The 13,877-nt window shown below is 42.7% G+C and overlaps 1 protein-coding gene across 3 annotated transcripts in view; it reads left to right on the top strand.

The window, feature by feature from the left end:
* Positions 1-487: 487 nt before the first annotated feature.
* The window catches only part of ylpm1 (YLP motif containing 1), a 30,213-nt gene continuing 16,823 nt past the window's right edge, over positions 488-13,877 (top strand). The window contains exons 1-13 of one of the 3 annotated variants that reach the window (XM_022195886.2): positions 488-1,364; positions 4,529-4,738; positions 5,627-5,665; positions 6,838-7,026; positions 7,143-7,657; positions 7,847-10,525; positions 11,500-11,623; positions 12,550-12,688; positions 12,769-12,858; positions 12,949-13,126; positions 13,235-13,258; positions 13,367-13,557; positions 13,683-13,837. In XM_022195886.2, the coding sequence (XP_022051578.1) occupies positions 789-1,364; positions 4,529-4,738; positions 5,627-5,665; positions 6,838-7,026; positions 7,143-7,657; positions 7,847-10,525; positions 11,500-11,623; positions 12,550-12,688; positions 12,769-12,858; positions 12,949-13,126; positions 13,235-13,258; positions 13,367-13,557; positions 13,683-13,837 (5,109 nt within the window). In that variant the 5' untranslated portion in view covers positions 488-788. The remainder of the gene's footprint in view (positions 1,365-4,528; positions 4,739-5,626; positions 5,666-6,837; positions 7,027-7,142; positions 7,658-7,846; positions 10,526-11,499; positions 11,624-12,549; positions 12,689-12,768; positions 12,859-12,948; positions 13,127-13,234; positions 13,259-13,366; positions 13,558-13,682; positions 13,838-13,877) is intronic. The other 2 variants (XM_022195887.2, XM_022195888.2) reach the window with 2 other exon arrangements.

Consider the following 13,877-nt stretch of genomic DNA (forward strand, 5'->3'; position numbering starts at 1 on the left):
GCTGTATTAAGTTTGGTCTCTTAAAGATAAGATAAGATAAGATAAAGATACTTTATTTACTCTTTATGCAAAACAAAGTTTGGAATTTATGTGTAATAATATAATGATAATTGGTAAATTTTATTTACACAAATGTAAATTTTTTAAAGATTGCTCTGAATTTTATTGCTTTTAAAAATGATTTGAAACTTTTCTTTTACTTCTTAAGAAAATTGGAAAATAGAAGTGCCTTAAGACTAAGATTCTCATGTTATATATTGATTAACCCCTGTGAAGATAATTTATTTTAAACTGTCGTATTTTATATAAATTTATTGTCTTTTTTCTTTTTTTCTTGTTCTTGCTGTTTGGACTAGTTGAATCGTATGACATAATTGGTGCCTATTTGTTGTTAAACAATGCTTAATTTAATAAAGAAAAATCCCAAAACAAAACAATTAAAAAAGAAAAAAAAAAACTTGTGAGCGCCGCCGGATGTGGAGGTCACATAACGCGTGACGTATTTCCGCCAGCAGCGGTGTGCCTTGTCTGTCCATCATCCATTCAGCGACTGAAGTGTCTCACCGTTTAATAACATCTTTTCACAAGGATAAACGTAAACTTTTTCCTTCACAGGATAAAAGTAACTTTTGTGGTAGCCACTATTTTATTTCACGTGACTGAAAGGCGGAATGAAAATGTAGCCGTCGTTTTAATTAACCGCAAGTTAGCAGTTAGCTTCGTTAGCCGCTCCGGCCTCGACCGGCTGTATGTGAGCAGGAAGGCCGAGCGCCTCTTTGTTTTTAAGAATGTATCCCTCCTGGGGGAACTACAGCGGACCTCAGGCACAGAACTATGGAGGGCCTGGGCCTCGTAAGCAGCCGACTACAGGCAACCCCGGGCAACCTGCCGTGGGGTTCGGCGGATTCGACGCCCCGTCCGGCGGAGGGTCGCTGTTCTCCAGCCTGCAGGAGCAGCACCTCCAGCAGATGCAGCAGCTGCAGATGCTGCACCAGAAGCAGCTCCAGTCAGTGCTTCATCACGGCAACAATGCTGCTGCGTTCGGTGGCGGACTGTCGGGTGGGTTTCCGGGGTCGCCGTGGCATTCAGAAGGATCGGGACAGTTCGACAGCAGTGCAGCAGCTCAACCTTACTTCAAGCAAGACGAGACTCAGCCGGGGAGGGTCCCTCCTGCTCCCACACAGGGGGGACACCAGCAGCCTCCTCCGCCTCCACCACAACCGCACTCCGCCGAGACCAAGCCGGCTCCTCCCCCTCCAGAGCCCCAGCCAAAGCCTCCGGAGAGCAACGGTGCTGCCAAACCTAAAGAGACCCCCAAGAAGGAGCCATCCACGACAGAGGGCGACAAGTCCTTACCTCTGCAGGTAATGTCTGCTTGTTTTGGTGCTCTCATCACTTTAGAAATGTTTAGCAGTGCTCTACCTGCAGCCACATGGCACAAACCTGCTCACTCGTGGGTTTCTTTTCTTTGCCCTCTTTTCTATCAGTATCCCGTTCATTGCCAGGATTTGTCATTCTTGGGAAGTTAATTCATAAAATTAATGTGCAGTCACCATCGGGAGCATGGATGTAAAAGAGGAGTGGAGAAATGCCTACTGTGTAATATTAATCTCTTTACATCAACAATTACTATGCTGTTTTGTGTTCAAGATTTACTGAAACAGCTAGAGCTGTGGTCTTTCCTATTCTTCACAAGAGAACCCCAGTGGCAGGATGTAATGAAAAGAAGAGCCGCTTTTCCTCTTTATTCCCTTCATTTCAAACAGTATGGGGTTTGGTTGCATATCATACATAAAGGGTTAGGTGTGCAAACGGAGAATAAAAACAATTTCCAGTGCGCTTACTTTTCTCTCTTTTTTTTACTGTAGTTGCTTCCCTTTATTGTCTTTTTTTGAGTTCTTCCAATCAAAAACATTTTACCAATTCACACTGATTGACTTGTTGATGTTACCATTCAAAATTAAGTTTAACTCTCCTAAACAGGGGTGTGAAACATAAGACTCGCAGGCCAAAACTGGCCCTCCAGAGGGTCCAATCCGGCCTTCAGGATGACTTTGTAAAGTGTAAAAATTACAGAGGTGAAAATGAATACTGACTGTGAAAACATTTAAAGGCAGTAAACATTGTGCGATATAATGTGAGTTTGGTCTAACCCTATTCTTGATGCGCTGAGACAACTTTTATGCGTATCTAATACATTTATAAGCCAGGTAAATTTAGAATGATTCCTAGGTCTTTGCAAGGTGTAAAATATGATATTGTTCAGTTCCAGATACCACCAATTAAATGTTTTGTGTCTTTATAGACACGCCGTGATCTGTAAGTTGTAATGTGTAAATGATAAACTGAGGCATAATACTGTTGAAATTTCACTCATTTTTCTTTTTAAAAATTCATATTGGTCATACTGTTCTGTAAAAAAGACAGTTCATTGAATATGAACATTTTCAGAATGCACTGTTTTGTGCTAAAACAAAGAGAAAAATTGGGAGTCCAAGTTATTTTTTGGTTATTTTGTTATGATTTTGCAGGTCTGGCCCACTTATGATTAAATTGGGCTCAATGTGGCCCCTGAACTAAAACGAGTTTGACAGCCCTGCTCTAAAATGTCTCCAAAAGCCTCATATGCATAATTATTCATCCTCCCCTTGAGTCAGTGTTTAATAATAATATTAACCTGTGGCTTCATGATGTCCAGTAAACATCATGAAGCCACACAGCCATTTCTCTCATTTACAATTTTAACATTCTAAATGTTAAGCTATAAACGTCCACATCGCTGTTATTCTTTCTTTAAATGTCACCAATGTTTTTCAGTGGGTTTGAGGTGGTCCTGAACCAACGTTGATTGCACCAGATTGAACAAACACGTTTCTTTGTGTATTTTTCTTCTATAGGCTTTTGTTTTCAAAAATCTGATTTGTCCACGGAATGAATTTTGGTCTTTCTTCCGGACACAAGAAATTTTGCTGCCGTACCTTGAGTTTTAAACTTGTCGAGGTACACTATGGCATTAACTTGTGCAGATTCGGTTTCAGTGCAGCTGGATATCTGAGGCTCATGCCAATGCCAACAAGACATCTTCCATGAGCAGCAAGCAGTTATTAAAGTAAAGCAAGCTGGAACAAGCAAGACTCTAATTACAAGAGATTCCAACAAAATTCAAGACTGCCTTTGACGAAAGTGGCAAATTACAGTTTTCCTTTGTGTATCATTATGCTGTGATCTCAACTTCTTTTTATTTCGTTTAAAATGTGATAACCTTTTATGCTATTTGTGTTGAATTAATCATGGAACAAGCTAATGCTCAAAGTTATAAGTGTAACTTGGTATTGTATATGTCTAATGTGGTCACTGTAAAATCAAATCTGAACTTTTTACTGTTCCTCAGTAGAGTTTACAATATGTATAGTTTATTAAAAAGTAAAATTTGAGCAGGTTTCTCTTTAGAATTTTTTTTGATTCAGTTACTCTGAAAATTCAGAATCTAACAAAGATTGGAAATGTAGAACAGTCAAAGTCATCGCATAACATTGCACAGAGAATGGGGAGTTAATAAGGGTAAAGCAAGATTCCATAAACACTCAGTGTGAAAGTGAGAAGAAGGAATTCTCAATACAAACACAGAGTTTCAGTATTGCCAAATTTTTAAGACAATGACCCTCAATGTTGTGTTTGATTAACAGATAATCTTACAGTTATCATGTACATTACAGGCCAAAAGTTTGGAAGCAAGATCAGAGATGGACAAAAAAAAGATCATAGTTTCATTGGTGTACTTTGCAACAAAATAAACGTGATTATTATATAACAAGTCGCTCAGAATAGATTTTTACTATAGTGATCAGGTGTTTGTACTCTTGTTTCTTTACTCAGCCGTTTCTTTCAAGACATTTCGCAGTTGAGATTTATTGGGGTTTTTGTATCCAAACTCTCAAAAAGCTAAAGAATAAATGCAAACTGTGATTTGTTTTTTACTTTTCAGCGCTCGATTTAGACGGTTGCCAGGTCGCCATTTGCGACGTTTTTAGTCGCAAATGACCGTCAAAATCGAGCGCTCGATCGAGCTGAACCGCCTATCATGTTTTCTTCATGGAGGCAGCCACTTTGTTTGATGTCATCAACCTCCCATGATTCCCGGTGCTCGCGGCGACCTGACGACCGTCGAAATCGAGCACTGCTTTTGCACTGTAGTTTTGACTCTTGTAAATCTCCTCAACTCTAAAATTAAGCCCTTCTTTTCTTTTGTTCACATTTATTCATCAATTGTTAACATCAAATGCATACCGAAAGGTACATTGAGGAAAATGGTGCACATCAATGAAAGCAAAGTCTGATCATGCAGTAAATACATCCCAAAATCCATAGAATTCTTATTGGATTTTCTTATTTTTACCTTTTTATGAAAGACGTTGTGAACAGAAACTTGAGGTTGCTTTCAGACTTCTGGCCTGTAGAGTATTTGGAAAAGAAACAAGGTTTCTCATGTGTTTTATCTGACATACGTCCTTGTAATCGTTTCTGCCAGGAGCAACAACAGCTGTGGTACAAACAGCATCTTCAGAATCTCCAGAAATTGAAGCAAGAGAAAGCCAAACAGAATCAGAAGGGTGGTGATGGTTCTGCAGGCCAAACAGCAGCTCCTCTCCCACCATCAGAACCACCAAAAAATGCACCTCCTCCACCGCCTCCTAAAGAAGAACCCCCAGCACCACCTCCACCACCCGAAGAAGCACGGGTAAGCATTTCTAAAATGTTGCAACAATGTGTACGCTTAGGAGGAATGCATAGATTTTACACATTGAAATATGACAGTTTTGAGGAATTCAACTGCTTAAGAGAGCAGTTGAACAAGCCTTTTGTTGCACCAGCTCTGCAAAGTCTGTTAAACTGTTGGAGTGATATGACTTGCATCGACCTTGGCCGGGGCCTGAAAACTACATTCCTGAGCGTGAAAAAAAAAAACTTTGGCTGTGGCGTTACAATGATCTGAACATTAGCAACATTAGCTGCTATGATCATAACATGCCAGGTTCTCCAAACAAACTGTTGTTAGTTGCATTATGGGTAATGTTGCTGCCATGTTGGTACAAGCAACAATAATTAAGAAGATGCTTTAGTCTGATCTTTTTTTGTCCAGTTTTTCTGCTCTATGTGCCAATGTTACACAACAAAAGGCTAAATCAAGTAATAATTCTTTGAAGATGCTATTTCTTGATAGAAAATCACCTTTGAGGTGTTTTGCACAGTTATGCCGAATGTCACATGTCGCTTTTTTCTTTGTAAATTCAAAGTTTGTGTGTACTCAAAGGCTGTATGGTCGGTTTTTGAGGAAAAAGTAGCAATTGAGACTATTTTATCATTTCTGTGAGTTAATGAGAATTTTTATTGGCCTATTTTATTGTGAATGTATCTCTGCGAGCACTCATTCAGGAAATAATTACAAAATGCATATATATTATCTATACTTGTGTTTTTTAGCCATTTAGTCTGCCGAGACAGAGGGAAATTACTTTCATTTGAATTTGAAAGTAGTTGTGCTTGATTTAATAGCCTTTAAGAACACAACAAATCCAGATTGTCACTGGATCTAAACATTCTTTATATTGTTTGCATGAATTTACAGAGTGAAAATGTAGGAAAGTCACCTACATTTACAGACACAGTAAGTCACATTCCTGTTTCTCCCATTTTTACCATGTCCCAACATGTTTTACCTCGAGATGGGTACTGAAACCTGGTACTAAACAGGCCCCCATCAGTTAAATTTTTAAACACTGCGGAATCAGTAAGCGCTGATGTTATCGGTTCTGCTGTCGGTACAGGCAGGAGTAAGAAAATAGATTTCAGGGGCACACAGAGCCAGTTTACTAGAGCCAACGGTTGTCAAGTGTTTTTTGCAGGGAAGAGCAAAAAACATGATCAATCTAGCAAAAGTGCATCACACAAAAGTGGAGAAAGGTACAGTTTTTAACTGCTTAGCTCCATAGTTCATCGGTAGCATACCCCAGGTAAATTATGTATGCCAGCAGACCACATACAGAGTTTACTAAACTAGACGAACAATGATGATTAAAATTTACTGTTACCCATCTGATTGTGGGCATGTTTGTAAATCAAATCTAAAATGGTCAGAGCATCATCTGATCTGTAATTCAGAAATTCTGTTTTGTTTTCAGAGTGCTTAGAGGAGGGTAGATTGAGTTAGTTAGGGGATGCAGACAAACTCTTCCTTTTTTCTCACCCTTTCTCTAACTCAATCTTGGCAGTGGTAGAGGTACTAATTTCTTAGATTTATCTGTATACAACTGAGTAAAATTGCAGTCAAAGAAAAAGACCTTCATTCAGTTTTGTTGATTAGTATTTCAGAGTGAAAGAGTACATTTCAAGCAGTGGTAGTTCTGTTCTGAATTTGTTTAGTGTTTTACTGTTAAAAACGAACTAAAAGATATAATAAACTGTATCTATGAGAGTCATTGTGTTGGTAAAACCGATACCCATCCCAAATTTTAGCCCAATTATTGTGTGAAATTTCGTCATGCACAGGATCAAGCACATTCATCCGTCTTGCCCAGTGTAATTGTGGTGGTATTTGTAATGAGCCTCCCAATTAATAATAACTGCCCCATATATTGCCAAAACATTTAAACAATATGACCAGTTCTCAAAGAGTTGCCTATTAGTTATTGTGTGCTTGTTTGTGTTCTTGGCAGTGCCTTGGATCCATCTTAAAATATTTCCACCTTTTTCTTTACAAAAAACACAGAGCTATGAAGAAGATATTCTTTATGAGTTACAGTGTGCTTTGCTGTAATATTGCCTTGTTCCTGTTTAAAGCCTGAAGTCCCAAAAGATCCAGAAGAAGCTGCCCGCCTCCAGCAGTTACAGGCTGCAGCAGCACAGTGGCAGCAGGTGCAGCAGCAGAGAGCAGGCTTACAATACCAGGCTCTCATGCAACAACATGAAAAGCTTCAGCAGATCTTGGAAAAATATCAACAGCTGATTCAACAACCTGCAAACCTACAGGTAGTTAATTGACCAAGAAGTGTTAAGGTTACATGTAATGTCTCTGTAATTTCTTTGTTTGATATGTAAGATAGACAATAAATAAGAGTATCATCTCTTAATGTCCTTCGTTGCAGTCAATGTCTGCTGAAATGCAGCTGAGGCACTATGAAATGCAGCAACAGCAGTTCATCCCTTTATTCCAAGACTGGGATCACTGCTTCGTCTTGTGGTATGAACAGTTCCAGACCTATCCCCACAAAGACCAACTGCAGGACTATGAGCACCAGTGGAAACAGTGGCAGGAGCAAATGAACGCCACCAACGCCCACCTGCAAGAAAGAGTGGCAACTCTTACTGCCGTGGTGCCATTTTCCTCAAGCCAGTACAACAGTGGGATGATGGGACAGTTTGGCCAGTACCCTGGACAGGACATGCAAAGGCAGCAGCAATCAGTAAATCCAGGTGTACAGCAGTCCCCAGGTGCTAGTGGACCGAGGCCTCAAGGTTCACAGCCTACTGGCTTTGGGACACATTCAGAATCACCTGCTGGACCCACTGTGCGACCAAGTGGCCCTACTGGCACTGGAGTCAGACCTCCAGGTCCCCCAGTTGTTCAGCCAACAAGCTTCAACAGCATTAGAGGTCCACGGTCAGTTGGAATCATTTTGTATGTTGTTACATTTAGTATGACCTTTACAGAAAAAGTTTCATAAAATTACCTACTAGTATTTGAATTCAGATTATAGTATTTCATTTTCACAATGAATGTTTATCCTTTCAGAATGTGGCTCTATCATTCATTGTGTTTTTACCTTTTCAATTGTTTTCCTGGTTACAGGCCAAACAACCCCAGATTTGACCAGCCGCAGCAAGGTTTTGATGCTCCCCCAAGGTTCGACCAACCACAGCAGCGTTTTGATGGTCCCCAGAGATTTGACAAACCACAGCAGCGCTTTGAAGGTCCTCCAAGGTTTGACAAACCACAGCAGCGCTTTGATGGCCCTCCAAGGTTTGACAAACCACAGCAGCGCTTTGATGGCCCTGCTCGGTTTGACCAGCCACAGCAACGCTTTGATGGACCTGCTCGGTTTGACCAGCCACAGCAGCGTTTTGAGGGTCCCACTCGATTTGACACACCTAGGAATCGGTTCGATGGTCCCCCCAGATTTGACCAACCAAGGCAACGCTTTGATGGACCCCCCAGATTTGACCAACCTCGATTTGGTCAGCAGCCTCGGTTTGAGACTACAAGGCACCCTGGCCCTTCACCTCGTTTTGAACGTCCACCTGTGCCACAGCAAGGTCCCCAACCTAAGACAGAACAAGGCAGTCAGCAGCCTGCTAGTGTAGAGTCCAAGACCCAGGGGAAGTCAACAGCTCATTCACAGTCTGAAAAAGAAAAAGGTGAATTAGAACCCATTAATAAGACCAATACTGAAGACATGACAGATGACAACTTGCTTGTAAATGAGGGCTTTTTTGTCCAAAGTGACCCCATTCCTCAGACATTAAAAACAAGCGCTACACCTCTGGAATCAGATAGCAAAAACACTTCTGATAATAGTGAAAAAGCCAAACCTGTTAATAGCAAACCTTCTGTAGCTGCTACTTCCAATGTGGTCTCAAAAAGTCCTGCACAAAATCCTCCCAAACCGGATGGGCCAGTGTCAAGCAGCAAGCCACCAATGATTCCAAAACCTTCTGGAATCAAACCAGAGCCACAAGGTCCTGGCCAGGTGCAGTCACGACCAGAGCCTCTAAGGCCTACCCCTAGTAGGGGGCGAGGCCAGCCTCCCATGCCTGCCCAAGTACATGGTCGTGGACGTGGGTTAAGGGCCGGTGGAGAGTTTGGGGGATCAAACACTGGGCCTGTTGGGGAGAAGATAGGAGAAATGCCTTATGACTATGAGGGAACTGAAGAGAACATGGGGATGCCAGAAGAGCAAGAAGACTATCACTGGGAAGACCCTTCATATGAGGAGTTTGGCGGTGAGGAATCAGAGGCTCCCCCTGAAGAAATGTGGATGCCAGAAGAACATCACTTCCCAGAGGAAGAGTATTATGAAGAACCAATAGGAGGGCTCCACATCGGTAGGGGTGGACACCCAATGATGAGAGGTGGACCCCCAATGATGAGAGGAGGTCCACCTGTAGGTAGAGGTGGTCATCCCATGGGAAGAGGAGGGCCGCCTATGGGTAGAGGGGGACCACCTATGGGAAGAGGAGGTCCACCCATGGGTAGAGGGGGACCACCTATGGGGCGAGGAGGGCCACCCATGGGTAGGGGAGGACCACCTATGGGTAGAGGAGGGCCCCCTATGGGAAGAGGAGGTCCATCTGTAGGAAGAGGAGGAGCGCCCATGGGAAGAGGAGAGCCAATGGACAGACATTGGGAGGAGCCAGAGTCAGCTGAGTACTCGGAGGAGGGAGACCCTTACTGGAGAGAAAGGAGACCTCCAATGAGAGGTATGAGACCCCCATTTCCACCAGGCCGGGGTCGTCCCCCACGTGGCCACCCTGGTTTCATGCATCCAGGACACGGCCGTCTCCCTCACCCTCCACATGGACCAATAGATCATGAGGCATTAGGCCATGGAATGGACACTGATGAGACCAAAATGGATCCATCAATGCACCCTATGTACCATGGCCACGACCCTCATGGCCATCCAGTGCATCCGGAGGCAGGAAGAGGCAGACGTCGTGTACCACCACCGCCTCATGAAAGGATGGATCCTACGGAAGAGCCATTTTATGATGAAGGAAGGGAGCAAGAAGTAGGTTGGCAACCACCACATGCCAGAGGCCCTCCACCACCTCCACATGAGCTAATGGACAGAGGAGGAATAAGGAGGAGACCTATGGGTCGAGGAATGGCACGGGGGATGTGGCGACCAGGTCCAAGACATGAGGAGTATGAAGAAGGATATAACGAGGGTTACGCTGTGGATTATGATCATGGGGAAGATGGGTATCGCTGGCGGCTACAAGAGGACTATCCTTCTGATGACTATCATGATGGTAAATACTATGAGTCTGAGTGGGACAGAGAACGTCCTCCTCCTGAGAGGGACTACCCTCCCCACATGCCACCACAAGAGCCCTTTAGGGATGGCCGTTGGCAAGAGGAAAGAGAAAGAGGTCATCAGTATTCATATGAAGAGCATGACAGGGGACGAGGAGAACTCAGGATTCGTGAATACAGAGATGAGCCACCATACCGACTGGACGAATCCCCATACCCAGTTCCTTCAGACTGGGAAAGGCCTTCCAGGCTTCCTCCGCCACCAGATAGAAGGTATCCTCCTGACTATCAAGATCCCAGAGCTCGCTATGAGGAGCCTAGAGAAGAACGTCCTTTAGATTTGCCACATGCACCACCTGCTGCACCTGTCACAAATTTGCCTGAAAGCTCAGCTGAACCAGCGCCCCAAGGACCAGGAGCAAATGTTCTTGCCCTATCCCAGCGTCAGCATGAGATCATCCTGAAAGCTGCTCAAGAGCTTAAACTAATAAGGTAATTTCTGTACTTTGATTACTGATCAACACATTATACGTTAGGAATGAGCCATTTTTTAGCACTGACACTTACTGTTAGCTGCAAATTAGCTTGTTAGCTTACTGGATAAAGTAAACATCCGGTGTTTTGAACAGCATCGTATATATCAATTAATGGTAACTTGACATCAACAGCTATTCAATGATTGGCATAAGAAAATCCTGAGATTAATATTTCATTTTGCCAAGCACTTCCCATGTTCATTGTGTCACGTGGCAGCTGGAATATTATCCAGGTAATAATGAGTTTATTATGGGCACATGTGCATTGGTCGGAAACTCTGGACTGCCATACAATTCTGCCATGGTGGCTTGTTTCTAGCTAAACCTCTGCAATGCTCTGGGCCAGACAAATGTGGAATCCACCTCACCGATCCACAACAATCAAAATTCAAACTAGACGCAACAACTCATTTAACAATTTGGATTTGAACATTAGCATTACCATGACTTTTTGTACTTGTCATGATGGAACTGACCATAGTCCGAGCAACTTTCTCCTCGGGTGGCTACAGTATTAAACACACCAAATGAGCATTTAACAGTAAATCACCTGGTGGTCCAACCAGGTACTACAGCTAATGTACAATACATTTTCTTACTCCCATGACCCTCATCTTCAGCCTCATAGGTTAATATATTTTTAATTGTTTTAATTATCAGCAGCATATTGGTCGATTAAGATTATTCATTAATATTCTAAATAAAATGAGACATTTAAAATCTGGCCACCCAAATTTAAATGTTGTAATTTGCCTAGTTAAAAAAATAATCACATTTATATACATTTTTGAATAATTCAGCTGTACTGCCTGTTACATTTTTGTTTTAACTCTGCTAGTTTTGCTAGTATACTACCTACTTTACTGTTTGGTTACACAGTTTTGGGGCACTTTTTTACTGAATTTAACTTTCATTATATTATGGCTACAGAGAATTGCAGGAGGCAAAGACGCCTGGTACTGAATCTCAGCCTGCGACAACTGATATTCTGCCAGAACTGCCTACTGGTCTTCTTAATTTGGAGATCCCACAAGACGTCAGGAATGTTCTGAAGGTAAAGGACAATTACTAACACTTTAATTTGTATTTTATTGGTAGTAGAGGGCGTTGGTTTAACCCCCAATTTCCACATAACGCGAAAGTGCCGCGCCGCGCTCCTGAATCGTACTGTGCAGCACTTAGAACCCATTCTCTTCTATCAGACAATTTCCACTGCACGCACTGTGGAGCGCCAGCTCGCTGAAGCGCCGGCGCGCTCCACGGCGCTGGAGATTCGCTTCAGGTCTATTTTCTGCGCCGCCAAAACCTCGTAAATTCACTGTCGTTGAGAAAGCACCAGACAGAAAGTTAAACCGGAACTTTCAAAATAAAACACAATGCACGACCTCTTGGACGTAAATTTTTTCCTATATGTTGTTTTTACGTCTTTTAAAGAACTTAGTAAACGCGGAAATTACCGTTTTTTTTATATAGAATAAACCATAAAAAATTAACTATTGGATAAAGAAAAGCACTCATTTGAGATCAAAACATAAATCATGTACTCAACCATGCTAGAAGTACGATAAATCACAGAGCAATGTGGCTGGGACGAGCAGAGCTACCTTGTAGAAGCGAAATGAGGTGTGGTTTATTTATTTTCTGTGTATATCATGTGTTGTTATCGTGTGATATCACTATTCACATGAGAACCTCTCCGGGGAGCAGCCCTCCCCCTCCGGACAGCGTGCCACTGCGCTGCGCTTCCAGTGTGCTTTGACTTTCGGAGCAAGACAGCGGCACTTCGCTCCGCTCCGCTGCGTGGCGCGGCGCTTTCGCTTTATGTGGAAATTGGGGGTTAGTAGGACAAGTTTGGGTGATGTGGCTCTTGTAGACCTTTTACTTTCGTAACGCAGAATTTTTACAAACTTTATTAACAACAATTTTGCAGTTGTGTATTTTACTGCTATGTTGTGGTGATATCGAATGTGTCATCCTCAGGGTATGAGTGCAGCACAGACAACTGCAACTGAACCTGTGCCTTGGGAAAGCAAACCTACAACAAATTACCATCCATCTCTCCCTTCTGCATCCATACCTCCAATGATTCCAAAGACTGTTGATTATGGGCATGGGCACGGTATGACCATCATCATTTATCATTTCAACAGATTCTGATGTTGTCTGTGACTGCCATTGATTACCACTTAATTTTTTTAGAGCCGGGAACCACTGTTGAGCGGATCTCTTATGGTGAGAGAATTGTGTTGAGGCCTGATCCAATGACATCAGACCGAGGCTATGAAAAAGGTTAGTTTCAGTATTGTAATAGGAACTAGCTTAACTTGCTTTTGCAGTTTTCCATCCATGGATGCTTGACCCCGTTTTTTATTCTTCCAGAACCTCTTCGTCTCAGAGATCCTTACAGCAGAGACCCGTACTATGAAAGGCGATTGGACCCCTACATGGACCGCCGGGAGTACAGCAGAGAGAGAGAATTATACAGAGAAAAGCCTGAATATGAAAGAGAAAGATTTGAGAGGGAGCGCTACCCAACCCCAAGAGATAGAGATGACAGGTAAGGCTCTTCGTCAGTGCGTCTGATAGCTTTGTTTCCTACCTATGGGAACATATGGTGCTTGTAATATGTAATATGGTTTTTCTATTTGTCTGTTTTTGATTCAAGCACACAGGCCATGGTTGAAGAAAGGTACTACATCACATTGTGCCTTGCATTGTGATTAGTCGAGTGTGTTGGTGTGAAACAAGAACTTCAGTTGAAGAAAATTGGTACTTAATAATGCGATTCCTCCTGTAGATCTCCACTGGCGCCTCCTCTCCGCTCAGGATACCGAGAGAGAGACCGGGATGTTCGAGAGAGGGACCGAAGTGGCAGCCGTGATCCAGATGAACATTATGGAAGGCCTGCCTACGATAGACCTCCGTATGAACGCGCTGGACTTGACCGCAGTGGGCCTGATCGTTTCGGCCATAGTTCCTCACCTTACAGTATGTTATACACACCATATCTGTTAAAAAAGCAAATATTACATGTGACGAAATGAACTTTGTCTAAATGCTGATGGTATTTGTGGGGTTAGAGTAACATCTGAATTGCACATAATTTTGTGCAGTGGATAGAAGAAGTTTTCCAGAGGAAAGAGGGCCTCAGACTGCACCACCTCTCCCACCTCCACCACAGCCGCCTCCAAAAGTCGAGAAGAAGCCAGAAATCAAGAACATCGACGATATCCTTAAACCTCCTGGCAGAATGTCTCGGCCTGAACGGGTACCAATTACTCCAATGCTGCAATATTAATTTATCTAAC

The sequence above is a fragment of the Acanthochromis polyacanthus genome, chromosome 16, assembly GCF_021347895.1.
Source record: "Acanthochromis polyacanthus isolate Apoly-LR-REF ecotype Palm Island chromosome 16, KAUST_Apoly_ChrSc, whole genome shotgun sequence".
Classification (NCBI taxonomy): Eukaryota; Metazoa; Chordata; class Actinopteri; family Pomacentridae; genus Acanthochromis; species Acanthochromis polyacanthus.